This window comes from Netta rufina, assembly GCF_964035555.1.
Source record: "Netta rufina genome assembly, chromosome: 1".
Lineage (NCBI taxonomy): Eukaryota > Metazoa > Chordata > Aves > Anseriformes > Anatidae > Netta > Netta rufina.
In genome coordinates, this window is record NC_140123.1 from 79,436,603 (window position 1) to 79,454,396 (window position 17,794).

General features: G+C 41.5%; 1 protein-coding gene across 1 annotated transcript; it reads right to left on the reverse strand.

Annotated features, from left to right (window-relative positions):
- Positions 1-613: 613 nt before the first annotated feature.
- ASB9 (ankyrin repeat and SOCS box containing 9) lies at positions 614-17,551 on the reverse strand (the record flags this gene model as incomplete). The annotated part of the gene is made up of 8 exons (XM_084291696.1): positions 614-1,334; positions 2,431-2,595; positions 4,886-5,077; positions 6,418-6,552; positions 7,113-7,263; positions 8,595-8,702; positions 9,511-9,590; positions 17,458-17,551. The coding sequence occupies 7 exons, from the start codon at positions 17,549-17,551 to the stop codon at positions 2,471-2,473; spliced, it is 885 nt and encodes a 294-aa protein (XP_084147822.1). The 3' UTR covers positions 614-1,334; positions 2,431-2,470.
- Between the last annotated feature and the right edge of the window lie 243 nt (positions 17,552-17,794).

Genomic DNA, 17,794 nt, shown 5'->3' on the forward strand with positions numbered 1-17,794 from the left:
ACTTTTGCAGTTTATAAATGGACATGTGTTGATGCATAAAGATATACTTTACCAGTGTTGATCACAATTTTTATTAAAATAAATAAGCAAATATATTGAGATGATACAAATGAAGCATAGAGAATTCATCCTAATTTTACATGATCTGAGGGATTCAAGTAAGCAGAGTCAAGGCATGAAATTTCCAAATGAAAAGCAATCTAGAAAGAATGCTCTTACCACATCCTCTGAACAATATTCTCCTTGTATTACTCTGGTAAACCCATTGAGTGATGCTACAAAATAAGATGCTTAAAGGTAAATAATGAAAATAGCAGGTAAAAAAAAAAAAAAAAGAAAATTTTCATCTAAAATAAAATAAGCTGGATTTTCAACTTTCAGATGTGTCACCAAAACAGGAATTCTTCACACTTAACTTTCATCTTAAAAAGTTAAGCATGATTCAGCTTATGCAAGATAGTGATTTTAAAAGGATCTACCTATACAAGACACCTTTCAACCACCATATGAAGACAAATGTCTATTTTTTCCCCTCAGCAGGAAAGAAAGAGTATAGGTGGCCATCTTAAACCAGACAGCAATTTTTTATATGGCTCAGATGACATGTGATGAATTGGGTCAGATCACTGAAGATGTCTAGATGTCCATATCCCATAAAAAGGAATTCTAATGACCTGACTGTACTTCTGATTTTGTCCCATTAGGGTACAATTTAGTGTCCCATAAACCAAAGGAACTGTTCCTGTTGTGTTTGGTCAGCACAACAATTAAACTCTTATACTGGACACCTGCAGCCAGTAGTTGTGTTCTCCAGCTGCATATCTGAACTGTTCTATACATCAAATACAAGTACCCAGGTGTAGCCTTTGGTCACTCCTCTTGTACTTCTCATAAGCAAAAGGAAGGCTGGCTCTGCAATCACACACACACCAGCAAACACCAGAACTGTGTGCATATTTGAAGACCGCTGCTCTCTCCACTAACACGAGATGAGGACCATCTGTATCTCATTGCTGATGTTGATGACTTCACCACAGTTTTTGCACACCAAGCTCATTCTTGCAGGAGTCTTCATAGCTAAGTGAAGAAGAAAAGGATCTCCAAAATCACCCAAGTGCTTGGCCTGCCCCTCTGGCACACAAGCAATGTGGCACTAACCCTGCAGGTGCACAGTGGTCCAGATATGGAGGTAAGATGAGGTTGATGGTGTAAGAACTAGACCTTCATCATCCTCAGTCTCATATCTGTTGGGTAGCCAGTATTCCCAGGGGAGCATCCAGGAGAGCACAGAGTGATTGTAACTGCACTTTGGTTTGTGGCAGCAGGACAGCTTCCTGGGAGGAAAAGAAAAACAGCCACTATTGAAATTTAGCTGGAGGAAATATTCATTTTTATGACCTCAGTGGAATAAGAACTGCATACATAATGTGCATTTGAGAGTCTTATACACTGCACCTGCAGATCAGCAATGGAGAGAGGGGCAGAAATTATCTATTGTACGTTTAATTTGGGATGGACTGTAATTTCACTATTTATATTGTTAATTTTATAACCACCCATTAGAGGTCCCGTTATTATTACTCCCATTCAAAATGCTATGAATGAGGTAGAAACTTTTCAAGAAAACAAATTATCTTATTCTCAAGATGTTCTTTTTTCTTGGGTGGGAAGGGAGATAGAAGCTCTTGTTTTTCAGATGCATGCTGAGGAATACTTAGGAAATGTCACTGAATACTCAGGGCAGAAAGGAGGAGTGCTTAATGCCTGCAAGTGATAGCCTGTTAGCCCGTGTCCTTGAAAAATAATATGCTACAAGGAAAATATGTGTAATATTGAGGTGGGGCTCCCTTATGTCTCAGAGCAACAGGAATAAGTGATATAAATGGGTGATTAAAAACATTTCCTCCGTTATTACCGCACTGTGGGGAGCTGCCAGCAGCAATGACTTACTTGCTGTCATGGCAGAAATGTGTGTTTCAGATCCTGGCCTACATGCAGATGATTGGTGGTTGGTGCTCATCTATCTGCAGTGTGATATACATAGTAAATAAATAACACCTGCCAGGGGACCTTGCTTGCTTTGAAAGTAGGTTCAGCTGGGTTCCCTTTTCTTACCCTTACAGTGGTGTGGATGCAGCCCTCACATCCATAAGCCTTGCTTACAGAAGAAGTGCAGATATCCTTAGAGTTTAATGCACACAAAATGCTGTTCCTGCTGGGCTGGGATATGAATTTTCTTTGTAAGGTGTTGTTAGCCATAAGCTCCTTTTCAAGTTACTGGTTTGCTGGGGGTGGTGGCAGGGAGGACTCAGCAAGTTGGTTGTTCTCATCCTTCCTGGACTGAGGGCTCTACTAGAGACCAACAGCTATCGTAAATTATCACTGCAGGTATTGGCAACACTACTGATGGGAAATCTTTCCTCAACAAACCTTGCTGTGTTATTAAGGCACCATGTTGAACTTGAAAGGCTTAAACATGGAGAAGAAAACGTTTCAGCTCATCTGGGAGGAGAAGATCAGTTATTTTCTGGTGCTGCTTGTGTCCAAAGCACCTCCTGATGGACAGGCGGCACAAATGCATCAAGGACAGTGGCCCTGGAGAGAGAGCCAGGAGAGAGGTTACACACGTGGCTTAATCACACCAAGATCCTCCATCGATGCTCAGCCCCCCCAACACACTTGGCAGTGAAAGCCAGACTGATGTCTACCAAAGAACATCAGCCTGCCTGTGAGTCAGTTCAAGCCTCATCACTCTCTGTCATTATGCAGACATAATTAGTATCAACAGCATCATTCCCTTCTAAATTGCAGAAGTGTGAAGCAGCTTGTGCTACGAAGAGATGATTGATGCTTCCTTCCAAGTCCTTCCACCCATACCCTCACTGAGATCCAAGTTTGCAGTCCACTGCTTTCCTGAGACTTATTTCATAACAGTGGCAAACACATAGCAAACAAAAAATTATACAATCTTTAATTTAAACCTTCCAATTAACCAGTCCCATGATGATAAATACAATACCTGCTGAAGAATCTGTGGTGCTTTTTTTTTTTTTAATGCACATATAATGTAATTAAAGGCTTGTTTGGGAGGTGTATCCTTTCTATGAAAGGTAGATCCTGTGCAGTGCTTTTAACTGCAGCTCCTGCTACCATCCAGCCCCCCAGCCTGTCATTTGCACGGCCATATGGCACACACAGGGTGACCAGCACCAAGGGCAGTGAGGGAACGTTCAGGGGGCAGATAAGAAGGGGAGATACAGGCAGGCGGTGAGCACAGACAAGGGAGTCCCAGACAGGAGTGGGAAGGAGATAAGTGGAGATGGTGCAGAAAACAAGAGGGAGCTGGGAGGGAACAGTGTAGGTGCTATCAGCCATGCCCACCTGCATGGTGGACAAGGTGGTAGTGAGCAGAGGAGCTGAAGTGTCAGCACTGGTGGAGGAGTGAAGCGCGGTACAGAGGGAACGGGTATGGCAACAGAAATAGCAAGTGCAAGTGAACTCTTCAAAACTATGGTGCATATTTGTGTTGTTAGCTTTGCATGTAAGACCCTCGCTGCGATGCCAGCAGGTTATGTGGTGGTGTGCATGTGGAGGACATGCACAAGCTGTGTATGCCAGTGCTATGGGGCTGTGAGCCTCGCTTGCAGGGTGACTCTGAACCCACAGCACATTTGCAAACCTCCACGTGAGACCAGAGGGTGCAACGTGTGCAGCCCTCTCACGTGTCACAGCCATTCATCCAACCAAAGGAATCAGACATCAGCTGCTGATCGGGCATGACCCTACTCAGGAAAAGGAATGTTGGAGAACAGCAGAAAACACCAGTCAGCTGCAAAATGCCCTTCAGGCATTCATCGCTTCTAATTTCAGTTACTGACTTACACTTAGAGAAGATCCTTACTGCCCAAGCTGCCAGCTCAGCTGCATAAGAGTTTCTCATGCCAGCTCCACAGGGTGTGCCTGAAATTTTTTTTTTTTTTTTATCTCAAATAAACAGGACGCATGTGGTACCATGGGAGTCATGAGTCTAATGCAGCAGGGACTTGAGCTTGAATAGATCACCACTCTGTGCATCATAGATTAGGCTGAGAAACCAAATATCTGCTGCACATAACATAATATGCACAGCCCCGTTGCTTTCATGCTTTTATTTTCATATTACTGTTCCATGCAGGGCCTGATTCATCGCTTTATTGCCAGTTTTACCTTGGTGTAAATCTGTTTATGATAACAATCACATAAATACTAACTGGCATAATAGAATTGTGGAGCAATGTGTAACTTGTTTAAAACAATGAAAATCTAGACTATTTAGCAATGTGTATAGCTTACTGACTGAATGAGAACAGCTAAAGTAGAACATAAGTACTCCAATAAGCAGATACTAGAGAATTTATTCTAGTTTTCCTCAAGAATAGTTAAGTAAAATTTCTCTCCATAATTCATTGAAGTATTCATAACCAATAAAATAAAAGGGTCTGGAAACTATTTCATTTACAGCTGCAAAATAATCACTTCCTAAGGGTCAAGCCTATGGCTTGATACTACTGGATTATTCAGCATATCGTTTTGGCCTTTAAAAGCAGAGAAACAAAATAAACAAAACCTAATATATATATATATATATATATATATATGTGTATATATATATGTATATATATATGTATGTATATATATATATATATATATTCATTATATCAATCTTGTGTAGTTTTCCTTAATCCCCATAAAACAACAGCTAACACATATTTTTGCATCCACACAAGGTTTTGGCCCAAAAATGTAAGTAAAGGCCAATAAACCAGAAGGTCGGTGTTGCAATATAATTTCCCCCACCCCCATCACATGCAATGAACAAAGCAAGCATTAAAGCACTAAAGGGCACCTTCTTTCTGCAGGAACAGTCGACCCAAGGGGCTTCCAGGTGGAACCAGCTCCATCGGCCTCTTGCTTTTGGCATTCTTTGCCCAAATGTCTGCTCCAAAGTCAATCAGCAGCGTCACCAACTCTGCACTGCAACTCCTGGCGGCCGCATGCAGCGGGGACTCGAGGCCCTTGCCGCTGTTCACATTTGCTCCTGAATATGAAGAGACAACAAGGAATAATGACTATAGCACAGTCTCTTTCCATTTCCTGCACTAACTGCTGTTTCCCTGAATAATCTGTAAAGACTGGAGTGTCCACTTAGAGGTGGACTTCTGTGCTTTAGGGCTTGGTCCCACAATTTGCACATACACAACTTGTGCTGTGTGGGAAGCAGTCGGGTGTTACCAAGAAAATTATCCCAGAAAAACAGGGCATGAGGAAGTCTTTCATCCACAGCCCAGCCCACAGACCCTCTTGAAACAGGACAAAGATGTAGGTCCACCTATGGCCCACCTTGCTCCCCACCTGAGCAATCCATTCGCTTAAAATACATGCAGTGTTTCAATTTGCTCTATACCAGAGGCTTAAACTGATGGGATTTCCAAGTTCTGAGTTACCCAATGTGCTGGAGGAAAAAACATGAGGATGGAAAATTCTAGAGGCCCTAGATAGAGGAGGGTGTAAGTACGCTGTGATTTCAAAGTGCTTCCAATCTGTTATCCTGGGCTAATGGTTCATAAAACTCAAGGGTGAGCTGCAGAACTAATTCAAAACTATTTATAACATTTTTAAAGTACACATGCCTGTACATAGAAGACAGAAAAGGAAAAAAAAAAAAAAGAAAACAATAGACAAAATTATATTTATATTGTGTTTGATTTCTTAAAACAAAAATCAACATGATATATAAAACATAAGGTCATTTAAGTGTGGGTTTTTTTTGTTTGTTTTTCAAAGGGGCTTTGTTGTTCCTTCTTTTTTGTATGAGCTGTGTGGTTATATGTCTCCTTTGGTTAGGAGAGATGAATTACCAGAGATAACAAAAAATGGCCTTGAACCTAAGAGCTTGGATTTGCAGCTGGGTTTGTTTTAGGCAAAGAATACAATATTGAATGCTTTTGCTCTGTGTTGGAAATGTTGCAAACTTTTTATGAACTTAGTGAGAATTAAAGTGTTTGCAAAAATGGTATGTAAAAGTCACTGAATCATATCTTTTGGATAAAGAGAAAGGAACAAAAAAGGAAGTTTCTTCCTACCCTATTCAAATACTACAGCAGCACATACACAGACATCAGGAAAGATGTTGTCCTAGGCACCACTGGCAGTGTGAAATCCAAGATCACCCATCATTTTGCTGGGAGCTGTAAACCTCAGTTCCTGTATCATGAATGCCCTGTCTTACACTGCTGCCCTGTTTAGCCAGGGCTGCCACTGAGAGCAAAACATCTCCAGATCCAAGAGCAGGTGCTCTCTAAATGTTTGATGCAAAGAGAATCCAATGATGGATGCTATAGGAAAGGAAAGAACACCATCCTTTATTTTCCGTGTTACCTGACTCAAGCAGCTTCCTGGCACAGTTGACTTGCTGGTTCTCACAAGCTACATAAAGCGGAGTACCCAGATGCTTGATGTTATGATCTATGTTCACCCCATGGGATGCGAGGATCTCGACACATTGCACATGACCTTAAAAGGGATAAAGGCAGAGTCAACTCACAGCGATCAGCAGTTTTGCAGCAGTCCAAATTCTCTGTTGCAGCAGTGTAATTTGGCAAAGATTCACTCTTTTGTCAAGAGGTGATAGCGTAATACTTTCATCCACTCCCCTAATCCAGTGTTTTTAACCATGAAACACGAACTGCAAATCCACAGTTAGAAAACAGGCTAAAGCCCCCACATTTTATCTGACTAATTTCAGATATGTACTGAAGATGAGATGAATCATGTCGTATTTCTCTCCACTGCTCTTGAAGATGGCCAGATGACTCTTGCAGATGTCTACATCTAAAACAGCTGATTTAGGCAATGCATCCCCTGCCAGGTGTCACCACATGAACTCAGAGGCCCCAAGAGCTGGGCTGAGCAGCTCTTGATAAGCACCAGGACTGGGAGGAAAGCACCATGAGGAGAGCAAGTAGGGATGAATAACTCATGGCCTAAATCACAAAAAGAATCTTCTTTATCTCTTTTCCACTTCAGCTAGCTGCTAGCAACACATAAAGCAGTTCTGGCACCCATGGGGTTACCTCTCTTAGCCGCTTCGTGTATGGGGGATGCTAAGTCACAGGGTGGGTGCAGGCTGGCTCCGTGTTGCAGCAGTAAATTCAAGCAAGCCACACTGCCACTGACACAGGCACTGAACAAAGGAGTGTGCCAGTCAACAGTCACTCCATTCACCTGGGGAAAGAAAAGACAAAACAAGGCACATGTAAGCTTTTTGTTTGTTTCATAATAGATGAGATTTGGCCTCAATAGAAAACAGGGTTTTCAATAACTTTTATTTTATTCTTTGTAAAAACTGCCTACTGCTCCTGAGGATTAAAACTTTGTATTTAAAAGAACATTAAACAAATCTGCAAAAACCTTGCTCCCAAGTGTGCTACAAGATCTCTTGGGAGTTATTGAGACACGTGTGCTCATTTCTCAGTTACCTCAGCTGAAAAGCACTTGCCTATTGCCCTGTCCTAAACCATCCATTTTTAGCTGAAAGTGTGCAGCCCTTTTTTAATTTATTTATTTTTTTTTAACTGAAAGGTAATATATGTATGAGTTAAATTTTCTTATTCACTATAAATTTCAATATTAGCTTGAAAAGTAGAGGCCATGAGACACACTCATTTCTCACATTACTTTGCATATTATCTCCATTTTCCTCACATCATATCTATATATTTTTATATAAAGATCATTTGATCTTTACAGTCTTACATCTCTACCTAATACTCTGCATATTGACACCAATGGGATTACTGTATGCAGAATACAGAACATGCACTTAATTTTTACAAGATTATAAGCCATTTGCAAGAGGAACTTCCCACTTATTCTTTCAGTAAATGATGAAAACATTGTACCTTGATCTAAAGAATAAAAATAGTTACTTCTTATAGCTGCACTTTTTGGATTTCTTTGTTAAGAATTACATTTTATAACATGGGTACTTTAGGATGAAGTACAGAATGTAAGTAGTGATACTGTACATCTTCTAGAAAGGGGTGGAAAGAGGGTCAAAATGATCAGAGGGCTGGAGCACTCTGTCCAGTGAAGAAAGACTGAGAAGGTTGGGGTTGTTAAGCCTAGGAAAAAGCAAGCTCCAGGGATATGTCGTTGCGGCCTTTCAATACTTGGAAGGGGCTTATAAGAAAGATGGAGAGAGACTGTTTACCACAGCCTGTAGTGATAGGACAAGGGGTAGTCATTTTAAAATAAGAGAGATTTAGATTAGATACTATGAAGAAATTATTTACTGTGAGGGTGGTGAGGCTTCACAGGTTGCCCAGAGAAGCTGTGGATGCCCCATCCCTGGAGGTGTTCAAGGCCAGGCTGGATGGGGCTTTGGGCAATGGTCTGGTGGGAGGTGTCCCTGCCTGTGTTAGGGGGGTTGGAACTAGATGGTCTTTAAGGCCTCTTCCAACCCAAACCATTCTGTGATCCTACAATCTAGTATTAATTTGTCATTATAAAACATACAGACTCTGGAGACAGAGACCTGCCCATGATGTACTTACCTTAGCACCGTGTTTTAATAGGACACTGGCACAAGCAGCATGACCACCTAGGCAGGCTTCATGGAGAGGAGACACCTGGTCTGTTGTAACAAGATTAACATCACTCCCCTGAAGAAATAATAAAAAATATCATTACAAACAACTGCAAAACAAACAAAAAACACCAACAAGAGCAAAAACAAAAAAACACCACCCTTTCATAATGATCCTGAAGTCTTTATTTAATCACAGCTTCCTCAACAGCCTGCAGTTGCTCATCTCATCTGACGGGGTAAGCAAGGAAAGAGTCTGTGATGCTCCAGCTGGAATAGGTACAGTCAGAGCATACTGAAGGTTATGCCTTCCACCTACTGATAATCAATACAGAAAGCTGCAGCCAGGGGACTGTCTGATGGAACAATACAGATATCCTTACAGCAGAAACCATTGGCTTGATTCTAACACTGGATCTTTTCTTTCTAGCAGCCTTGGTACTCCAGAAGTTTAAGCTGGAAGAGTATCCAGTAACTCTCCACAGGCTAAATCCAAGAGTTTTGAGGGAATTGAGCAGTGAGGTTCAGAAATCTTTTCTCCCCAGCTGTGGCCTTTTGCAGGGGGGACAGGGGCCCCCTATACCCTCAGGCATTTTGGATGGCATCAGAAACAGAATCTTTCTACATGTCTTTGGCTCAGTACACAGAGTTTGTGCAAAGCAAGGAACCATTTGTAATAATAATAATAATAATAATAATAATAATAATAATAATAATAATAATAATAATAATAATAATAATAAATAATAATGCATTACAAGCAGACCTCACTACATTCTGGTCAAAGCAATTTTCTCACCGTGGATGTTTCACAGTGAAACTCAAACTGAATTCAGCAACCATACAAACCCATCAGAGATCACATCAACCTGGCAGAGGGATACCTGGCTGATGAGTTTCTTTAGAGTAAGCAGGCGCCCATGGATAGAGGCATCATGTAAAGGAGACCAGTCTGAAACAAAGTCTGTATAAAGAGAAAGACAGGAAAAAGGTTAACAGCTCCACAGACTGTTCCTTTTGTGTACTTTACTTCAACTGCATGACCCCAGTAAACCTCTCTTCTTCTAATTTATTACTTGAACTGCCAAGCTTTTCTTGGAGCAGCCACAGGGAGGGAGTGAAAAAACAGGATGGGTTTGCTCTGGGTGTGTTTTTAATTCATCCCATGTTAGTGCTGAGCAGCTGTGTTCCCATCCAGAGGATAAGAGAGTGATTTACAGAACACCACCTTGTTCTGACTGAGCTTGTGCTTAGCTTTGAATGATTTCCAGTGACTTTGTTTTCACAAGTTCATTACATTTTACCAATTAGCTCTAAAGGAGTATGTTTTGAAAAGGGTACAGCTGCTCAGTCATTCACCCCTGGTCAGACATGGGCTAGAGTCAATAATAGGTAACTAGAGAAGGTACCAAAGTACAAGGACATAAGTTATGTTACCTGTTGATTTTGTGTCTGTTTTGTGTCTGCTGTTAGCCTGTGCAGTGGTGCATTTTAAGTAATAGCTGTACTCTGCATCGTAGAAGCTATAAAAAGGCAGGTATGGAGGGAAGCTCAAAGTAAGGGTCTGTCTTAGCTTTTAGTTTTAACATTTAGTGGAGGAAGGAAAGCACACAGGATTAACCAAAGTAGACTTGGTGGAAAACATCGTATCTCCAGAAGGTTGTTTATTTTTTTATTATTATTTTTTAATTTTAATTTTTATTTAAAAGGGGACCTGCTCACAGATGCTGAAGGAAATGAGACTCCTCCAATGTGTGGAAACCCCAGGGAGGGAGCACATGCTGAGACACAAGTAGCTCCCGGGACATTGCAGGGGATGGGACAGGATGCCTGCTGCATGGCACTAAGGATACAATCCCAGGCCACGAAGGGAGAAATTTTACCCACAGGGGTCATAAAGAAACTCTACTACTGTGATAAACACATTGATATTTAAAGTGCCTGTATAAAGCAAATAGATTTGTATTTGTTCTTGTTAGGTCTTCTGTAAAAGATTGACCTAAGGTCACTTTGTTGGGTGACTTAAGAGGCACAAAAGGTCAGCATCAGAAACAGAGTTTTAACTCCTGTTTCCAAGTAATTTGATATTTAGAAACTGATGTTTAGAAAAATACCACAAGCCAAAAATAAGTATTGCAAATGAGTCAACATAGTTCTAGTTGGATGAGGGAGGTGTAGGAGGAAACCCATATGGTTAAATTTGGTATCAAACCTGTCAAGTCACGTAGAGTATTTTTTAGAAAGATTTATTGTCCAGGCAAAAATATTATTTGATGATTTTTACAAAATATACCTTCCTTTCCTCAGTTACCCAGTGTAAGGGTCTGAGGAAATACTTACTGCTAATGACTTTGCACTTCATTTCTCTGGTTGCTGTATCTGTTGTTTATTTCAATATAGTGAAACAAACTAGTACTGAGGATTATTCAAAGATTAACAGAGGGGCTCTTTAGTATTACATATTCATGGCTGAGAGCCAGCTGATATGGCTATATATATTATTAGTGTGGCCCTGAGCATATATATATACATATATGAGCATATATATATATATGCTCAGGGCCACACTAATCCCTCTGGGAGAGATTTACTTCCTTCAGTATTCATTGCCTCAAAACTCAGTATCTGTTCTATGTTAATGGCCCAGGTACCCCTGGGAAGGAAGAAAAGCATTTCCAGATGGTATTTCATCCATTTTCTTTTACTAACACGTTTTGCTGCTCTCTGGTGATGTCCCTCTCTCCTTCCACTAACTACAGAGAGAATCCCAGTGACCGTCTTAGGCAAGTTGCTGAGGTTTTCAGGGACTAGACCTCTGTGAATTATTACGTGAGTGGAATAGTCTTAACAGTGAAAAGTCTGCTTTCAACTACAAGCCCAATAAAATACTGTAATTTCTTAAATAACTTTCACAGATTAGTTGATGATGTCAGTGCTTATGCAAGGTCTGTATATCCTGCTTTGTCTCAGGTATAAGCACATGGGGGAGCTCTGAATCCCTCACAGCTGATGTCCTGCCCTTTCTGGCTATGCCACAGTGTGCCAGGATGGGGTAAACCATCACCTACTCTGTTGGGCTATTGCTGTCTCACCTCCCAGAGTGCTCAATAAGGGACAACAGATTTAAACAAGATAAGACGTAGCATAACAAGAATTGTATTGTCTTTGGGTTTGAAATATTCTGCACTAAATAAATTGTGACTGAAGATGTTTGTATCTGAAATGTGCTGTCTCTACTACACACGGAAGACCTTCACCTACATAGCTATGTTAGGCAGGAGTGTGACCTTCTGCTTTATAATGACCACAGAAAGGCCTGCTATAGATTTAGGTATTATTGCAAAAATCCTTTATACCTGTAGAGCATATTTTCCTAGAGTTATTCATATAAGCAAAAGTTTATTCCTACTTCTGCAGCACACCATTTTTAAGCCACTAGATGCTCATATTAATGTTTATCTGAATAGCACAGTTTTGCAAATATATGGATATTGCATTTGACTGTCTACGAATTATGGCTCATTGATGGATTAAACATGGTAAATTTTAGTCTTTCCATTCTTGGGCACCCAAAACCTGTGGCTCACTTTAAGAAGCAACAATTCAAACATTCAAAATAATTCAAATAACAATTCAAACTGGCAGCAGTCACACATACATGACTGAGACAGAAGCCAACTGGCCCTTGTGACAGTTCTTAAATGAATGAAAAAAAATCTAGAGGGGCCGTCAAGGCTTAATCTTCTCTTAAGATAACTCTTCTCTAACAGTGCTCTAGCACACTCCTGGCTTATAGGACAATCTCAGTGACATCCTGGAAATAACTTTGGGACAGGTATGAAGCCCAGAGGTGGACAAGTTGTGAGCAAGTTTAAAAAAAAAAAAAAAGAAAAAAAAGAAAAAGGCCTTTAGGAAAATAGGTCTCTTCAAGGATGGTCAGACAAACAGTTGATTAAGGATTTTCACCATTTCTCCTTATTCCCTTGTCTCTAGTTATTATTGCCACATAGTTAAGAGAAGGTAAAGGAGGAGGGGTTGGGGGTTGTACAAAATAGTAGGTAATTCATTGTTTTATGCTAGATTTACATTTAAATTGTCAGAGATAACACTTGGTGCTCCTTGGGGTCAGAAAAGAGATTTATCTTGTGTCTACTGGAGACTGACCACAACTGGAGACTGGACACAGACCTAGCAGAAGGATCTGCTATTACTCTGACATACTCTGTCAGTATGTTCTGCTCATGGGTGCAGTTAAAATCTATAAGCTTTGAAATCCGGAGATGCTCGGAAAGAAGGCTGGGAGGGACCATCAGCTCTGCAGCTGTGCTTCTTCCAAGCCTGGGGCACAGTCTCCTTCCTGTGCTCACCATGGTGGTCTTTTTTAAAAAAATCCTATTTTGACTCTTTGTCCTGCTCTTGACATGTAATTATTACAGCTGTGGGGTTTGGGTCTTTACCTACAAATCATAAGTTTGTTGCCACAGAACAGGGAAAGTGTTTGGTGACATACTGACCATGCCTACAGACTAGGTGTTTGGTGGACACTGAAAATCACTATCTATTCCATGACTGAGAGATACTGTCAGAGATTGTGTGGATTTTATAGTGCTAGATAAAGAGCTTCAAGTTTTTTTGTAGATTAGTCCAGCCAACTCCAAAACAATACTCAGACACAGATCAAGGAAGAACTTTGTATCAGAGAAGGTTCCCAAAGGTACTTGTAGAAAAAGCTGCACCAGTTTTGGCTCTTCACTCTACACAAGCCTTCCTCAGCAGGACTATCCCATCAGGCTTTGTATATGCAAGCATCCTTCCTGCCATGCTCAAAGTCATGCAACACATTGCCTCAGCTTCATGTTATGAAAACAATATTCTGTTGGTCTGCAACATGACCCTGATATTTTATCAGAGACTTTGAACTGGGAAAATATACAAAAAATGATATGAATGTCTCAGAAAAATCAGAGTCCAGCAGTGTGGATTTAGCCAGTCTTCTCTTGAGGGGACAAGCCTTAAGCAAGTGAAAATATTCACTTAAGCCTTAAGCAAGTGAAAATATTCACAGGCAAGTCAGCCTGAACCATTTGGTCTCAAAGACAGAAATGGCCCCAGTCTCTTTTATTTAGCAGCATAGAAACAGATAACTAGACTCCACAAATCAAGAGGTCTTTTCAAGCTTTATATTCCTATCACTGTGAGAGTTGAAAGGAAAAAAAAAAAAAAGGAAACTGAGAAACAATCCAGAATTCATGGGCACAGATTCAGCAACTCAGTTGTGACCCATATTGTGAGGATCCTCAATATTAGAAAGCCAAAGGAAGAGATGTTACCCCAATACAGCTTTACAAGCGGTACTGGGAGCATGAAATGAACAGAGGAATGAACTCTGGAAGTCTGGGTACTGTATGTTAATTAGCTTTCAAAGAGAATTATATTCTTTGTCAATGGCATCATTTGAGAGCTTTCTGCCTCTTTCTACATCTCATGGGCTGTGTTCCACAATAACCATGTGTTTGCAGTAAGTTTACAAACATTTTTTGGCTTTAACAAATGGACAGCTATTTCCAGAAGCTATGGTTCTGTTCTCATAAGGATATGTCATCTCCTAAGGGCAGCCAAACCATGGTACAACTATTAAAGCACAGTATTATTAATTGACTAAAATAGCTTTTCTTTGAAAGTGGTGAGTATCAGATGATACTTGTTAAATTACATTCAACTGTGTAAAGTTAAATATTTATTTTTCCAGTGTGCAAAGCTGTGAAGCATCTCTGTTTTCATTGTCCACCCTAGGAATGACAGTCACATTGTCAGTGCATTGTGGTGCACTGAGATTACTGTTCTACATTTCCCTGTGCTTTGTCAACAACCCTCACCATGTTGTTTTAAGCAGTCCTGTGAGAAGACCCAAATCAGTATTGATAAGAGCAAGTGAAAACCAACTCCCAGAAACATCACTAAGTAAAGACCCTTGATTTTGTCAATCTTTTTGAAATGAGGGCAGGTGTACACCTTCAAACCTTCATCTCACTCCCAGTATGTTGAACCAAGCTCAGTTCTAACAGGCATCCACTCCGGCGGTATTGCCTGTGTCATGCTGTTTTTCTTATTGATCCTGCCACCGTTACCACTGGATGTGTAGCCAGTGCCATTGTGTAACCACCACCATTGCCAGATCTTCATGAGTTGCAAGGGAACCGTGTTTACAAGTTATGATAAAATCTAGATTGAAGAACAAGTTTTCTGAGCTGTGCTTGATCACTTTTTGGCCAAAAAAAATACAGGCAGAATTTTGTATGAACTACCAAGATGATATATCAACGTGTCAGTATTTTGGTGACAATAAAGGAGGTGGATGGTCATGTCACCATATCCAGATGTAGCCTTTATCCATTCAGTGCTTTCTTGAGAAAAGGCAGGTTTCCACTGAGACTCTAAACCAGGGCTTGACCAGACCATAGTCATCCATAAACTGGCCATTACCTTGTAATTTTGTAAACTCTTAACATCAGATTAGAAGAGTGACTAGAAGAATGTCAAAGACAAGCATCAGTGGACAATAAAAAGAGGTATGTGCAAAGATGATATCCTAAACCACTGAGAGGGGCTGAGGCCTTTATCCTAAATGGAAGTGGAGGCCTAAGGTAGCTCTAAGCTAGTCTTGGATACACTGGGCAACGGGAGTCTAAGGGCCTGTAGGATGCCTGGCGTAGTAAGTACAGCATCAGTAATATAAATGATCACTATTTTCACTACATAGGCATCTGATTAAAGCCTTAGGAAGTGCCAATGTGAACTTCTTAAATCCTCAAATAACATTGTTTAGGAAAGTACTCAAAATATTTTGCCCACCAAGCTGTCCATGGAGGAAGAAGACTGTTGTACACAGGTGGTGAAGTTGTGTTTGCTGCACGTACTACCACAGCAATGTGGATTTCTGATTGCCAAAAATGCATACAGCTGCTCTCTTATGGAGGAATGAGCCTGTTTATCCAAACTTGAAATGTACCCACACCTTAATCCACAGGCAAGCTGAGTCAGGCCTCAAGGCTTTCAGCCTCTAGACATCCAAAACCCACTGGTTTTCCTTGGCATTGGGCCATCCAGTTACCCTTTCACCACTGAAAACCCCAGGCAACCCAGAGGTTACATGACACCTCTGGTCCTCCACCTGGGCCTCTGAGCTGGCAGAGCATGTACGGAGGGAGCCTTAAACCCGTAAGCACACGAACATCCAAGCCCTGACTGCAGCCTGGGGACAACAGAGCCTTCACAGCACCCTTCTAGGAGAGCATTCAGTTCTGACGGTGGCTGAATGTATCTTTCTACAGCCTCTGATCGTGAGGAGGGTATCATGCACTCAGTGCACATCCCAAGGCCGGTTCCCTTTCATGGTGCTCTCACACAGTGCAGCTCACAAGGGGCTTTGAAATCCTTTCAGCTGAACTATGCTCTTGTATACACATTTGCATACACATAGGCTTATGGCATGTATAACAGTACCGCAAATGGTATTTTTCATATTTAAAAGCTATCGCCTAATGTTTGTGATATATGTCACCAAATAAAATCCTGCTGTAAGTCACCAGCAGACCTTACTGATGCTGCTAAGGACCAGGCAAGCACAGGAGGAACACACCAAGCTCCAGCATCTAGGGGACTGAGCCACCCATGTGCAGCGGTGCTGCCTGTGGGCTCCCCTCCTCCCAGCCTCCATTTTGGCAGAGCTCACCTCCAGTGAGAACAGGGTTTGGTTCACACTGTTAACAACATTGTCATCCCTTCCCTCCCACCCAGCCTCACTGTGTACACACACAAACACGAGGAGCATCAGACAACACAGCCAACATACTGATCATTTCTGTATCATAACTTGCCTCTGTATATTTTTGTGTCCTGTTTTTCTATTTGGTTAGAATGAAAGTGTCCTGAATAGCCCAGGAAAAGAGGATGGATGGTTTGAAGTTGTGTTGTATTAATTTATCTCCCTATTCCTTCTTCATTGCCCATGAACTGAAGGAGAAGTGTCTCAGAAAACAGGGCTAGAGGGAACACATCCAGCTAAACTGTTATGTGAGGTTAAATTACTTGTCTTTTGTCACTACGTCATATTTTCAATGGCCCTGGGCCAGACAACAGAGCAATGATCGGAGTGAGGCCATTTGATAATAAATAACTGACTAACTGCTCACCAGTGACCACAACAACATTGGTCACAACTGACCACAACGCCCTGGCAGTAGGGGAAAAACCCACTAGGGCTGGTGGCTGGGCCTGTGCAAGAGCACTCGGGTCTGCTCATTGGAAAGAATAAAGGGGGAAGGCGTGAAGAGGGGGATGAAGAAAGAAAAAAAGAAGGAAGAAGAAAGAAGAAAGTAAAAGAAAAATAAAGAAAAATGAAAAGAAGAGGCAGAAGTAGAGGAGGGAAGGTAGAACAAAGCGAAGAAAAAAAAATGAAAGGAAAGAAAAAGAAAAGAGGAACTGAGCCAAAGCTGAGCTCCCAGCCAGCAGCAATCTAAGTTCAACATGCCACATTGCAACCTCTTTTTTAGTTTGCTATAGTTCAAGTACTACATTTGTTTCCGCTTGCACAAACTGCACTACAGAATCAGACACTTTTACGTGATGCACAGGGGGGAAAACAAAAATCAGTGCCAAATAAAAAGAGCTTATTAAAATCCCTTCTGAAGTACAAGGACACTATGTGGGAGAGGTTGTGGACCTGCACTGGAAGCGAGACATCAGGAGGAGCACACAGCCACAGCCTGACCCTGTCCTCTCCGTCTGCTGGCAGAGGCGAGGGCAAGTGGCAAGGCAGGAGCGTTACTTACCCCTCATCAGCAGCAATGATGGAGACGTTGCAGACGCCTGGCCCCCAGTTCCTTGTGATTTACTGGTGTTTTGACTTGTTCCCTCATCATCCATCTCAGCCTTGTCTGCCCGGTTTCTGTTTTCTCACTTCAGGGTTGCTCTTGAGGGTTCAAATTCCATCGTCCTCGGTGAGCCCCTGCACTCGTGAGTGATCTGTTGAGCAGACTGCCTGTGCACCACTCCAACAAACCTCGCAGCGGGCTGGGACTAGGTGCAGCACCACTTGGTGCAGAAATTCGAGTACCTGGGATGGGGTTTAGGGAAACATCTCCCCGACTCCACTGGTAGGCAGCCAGC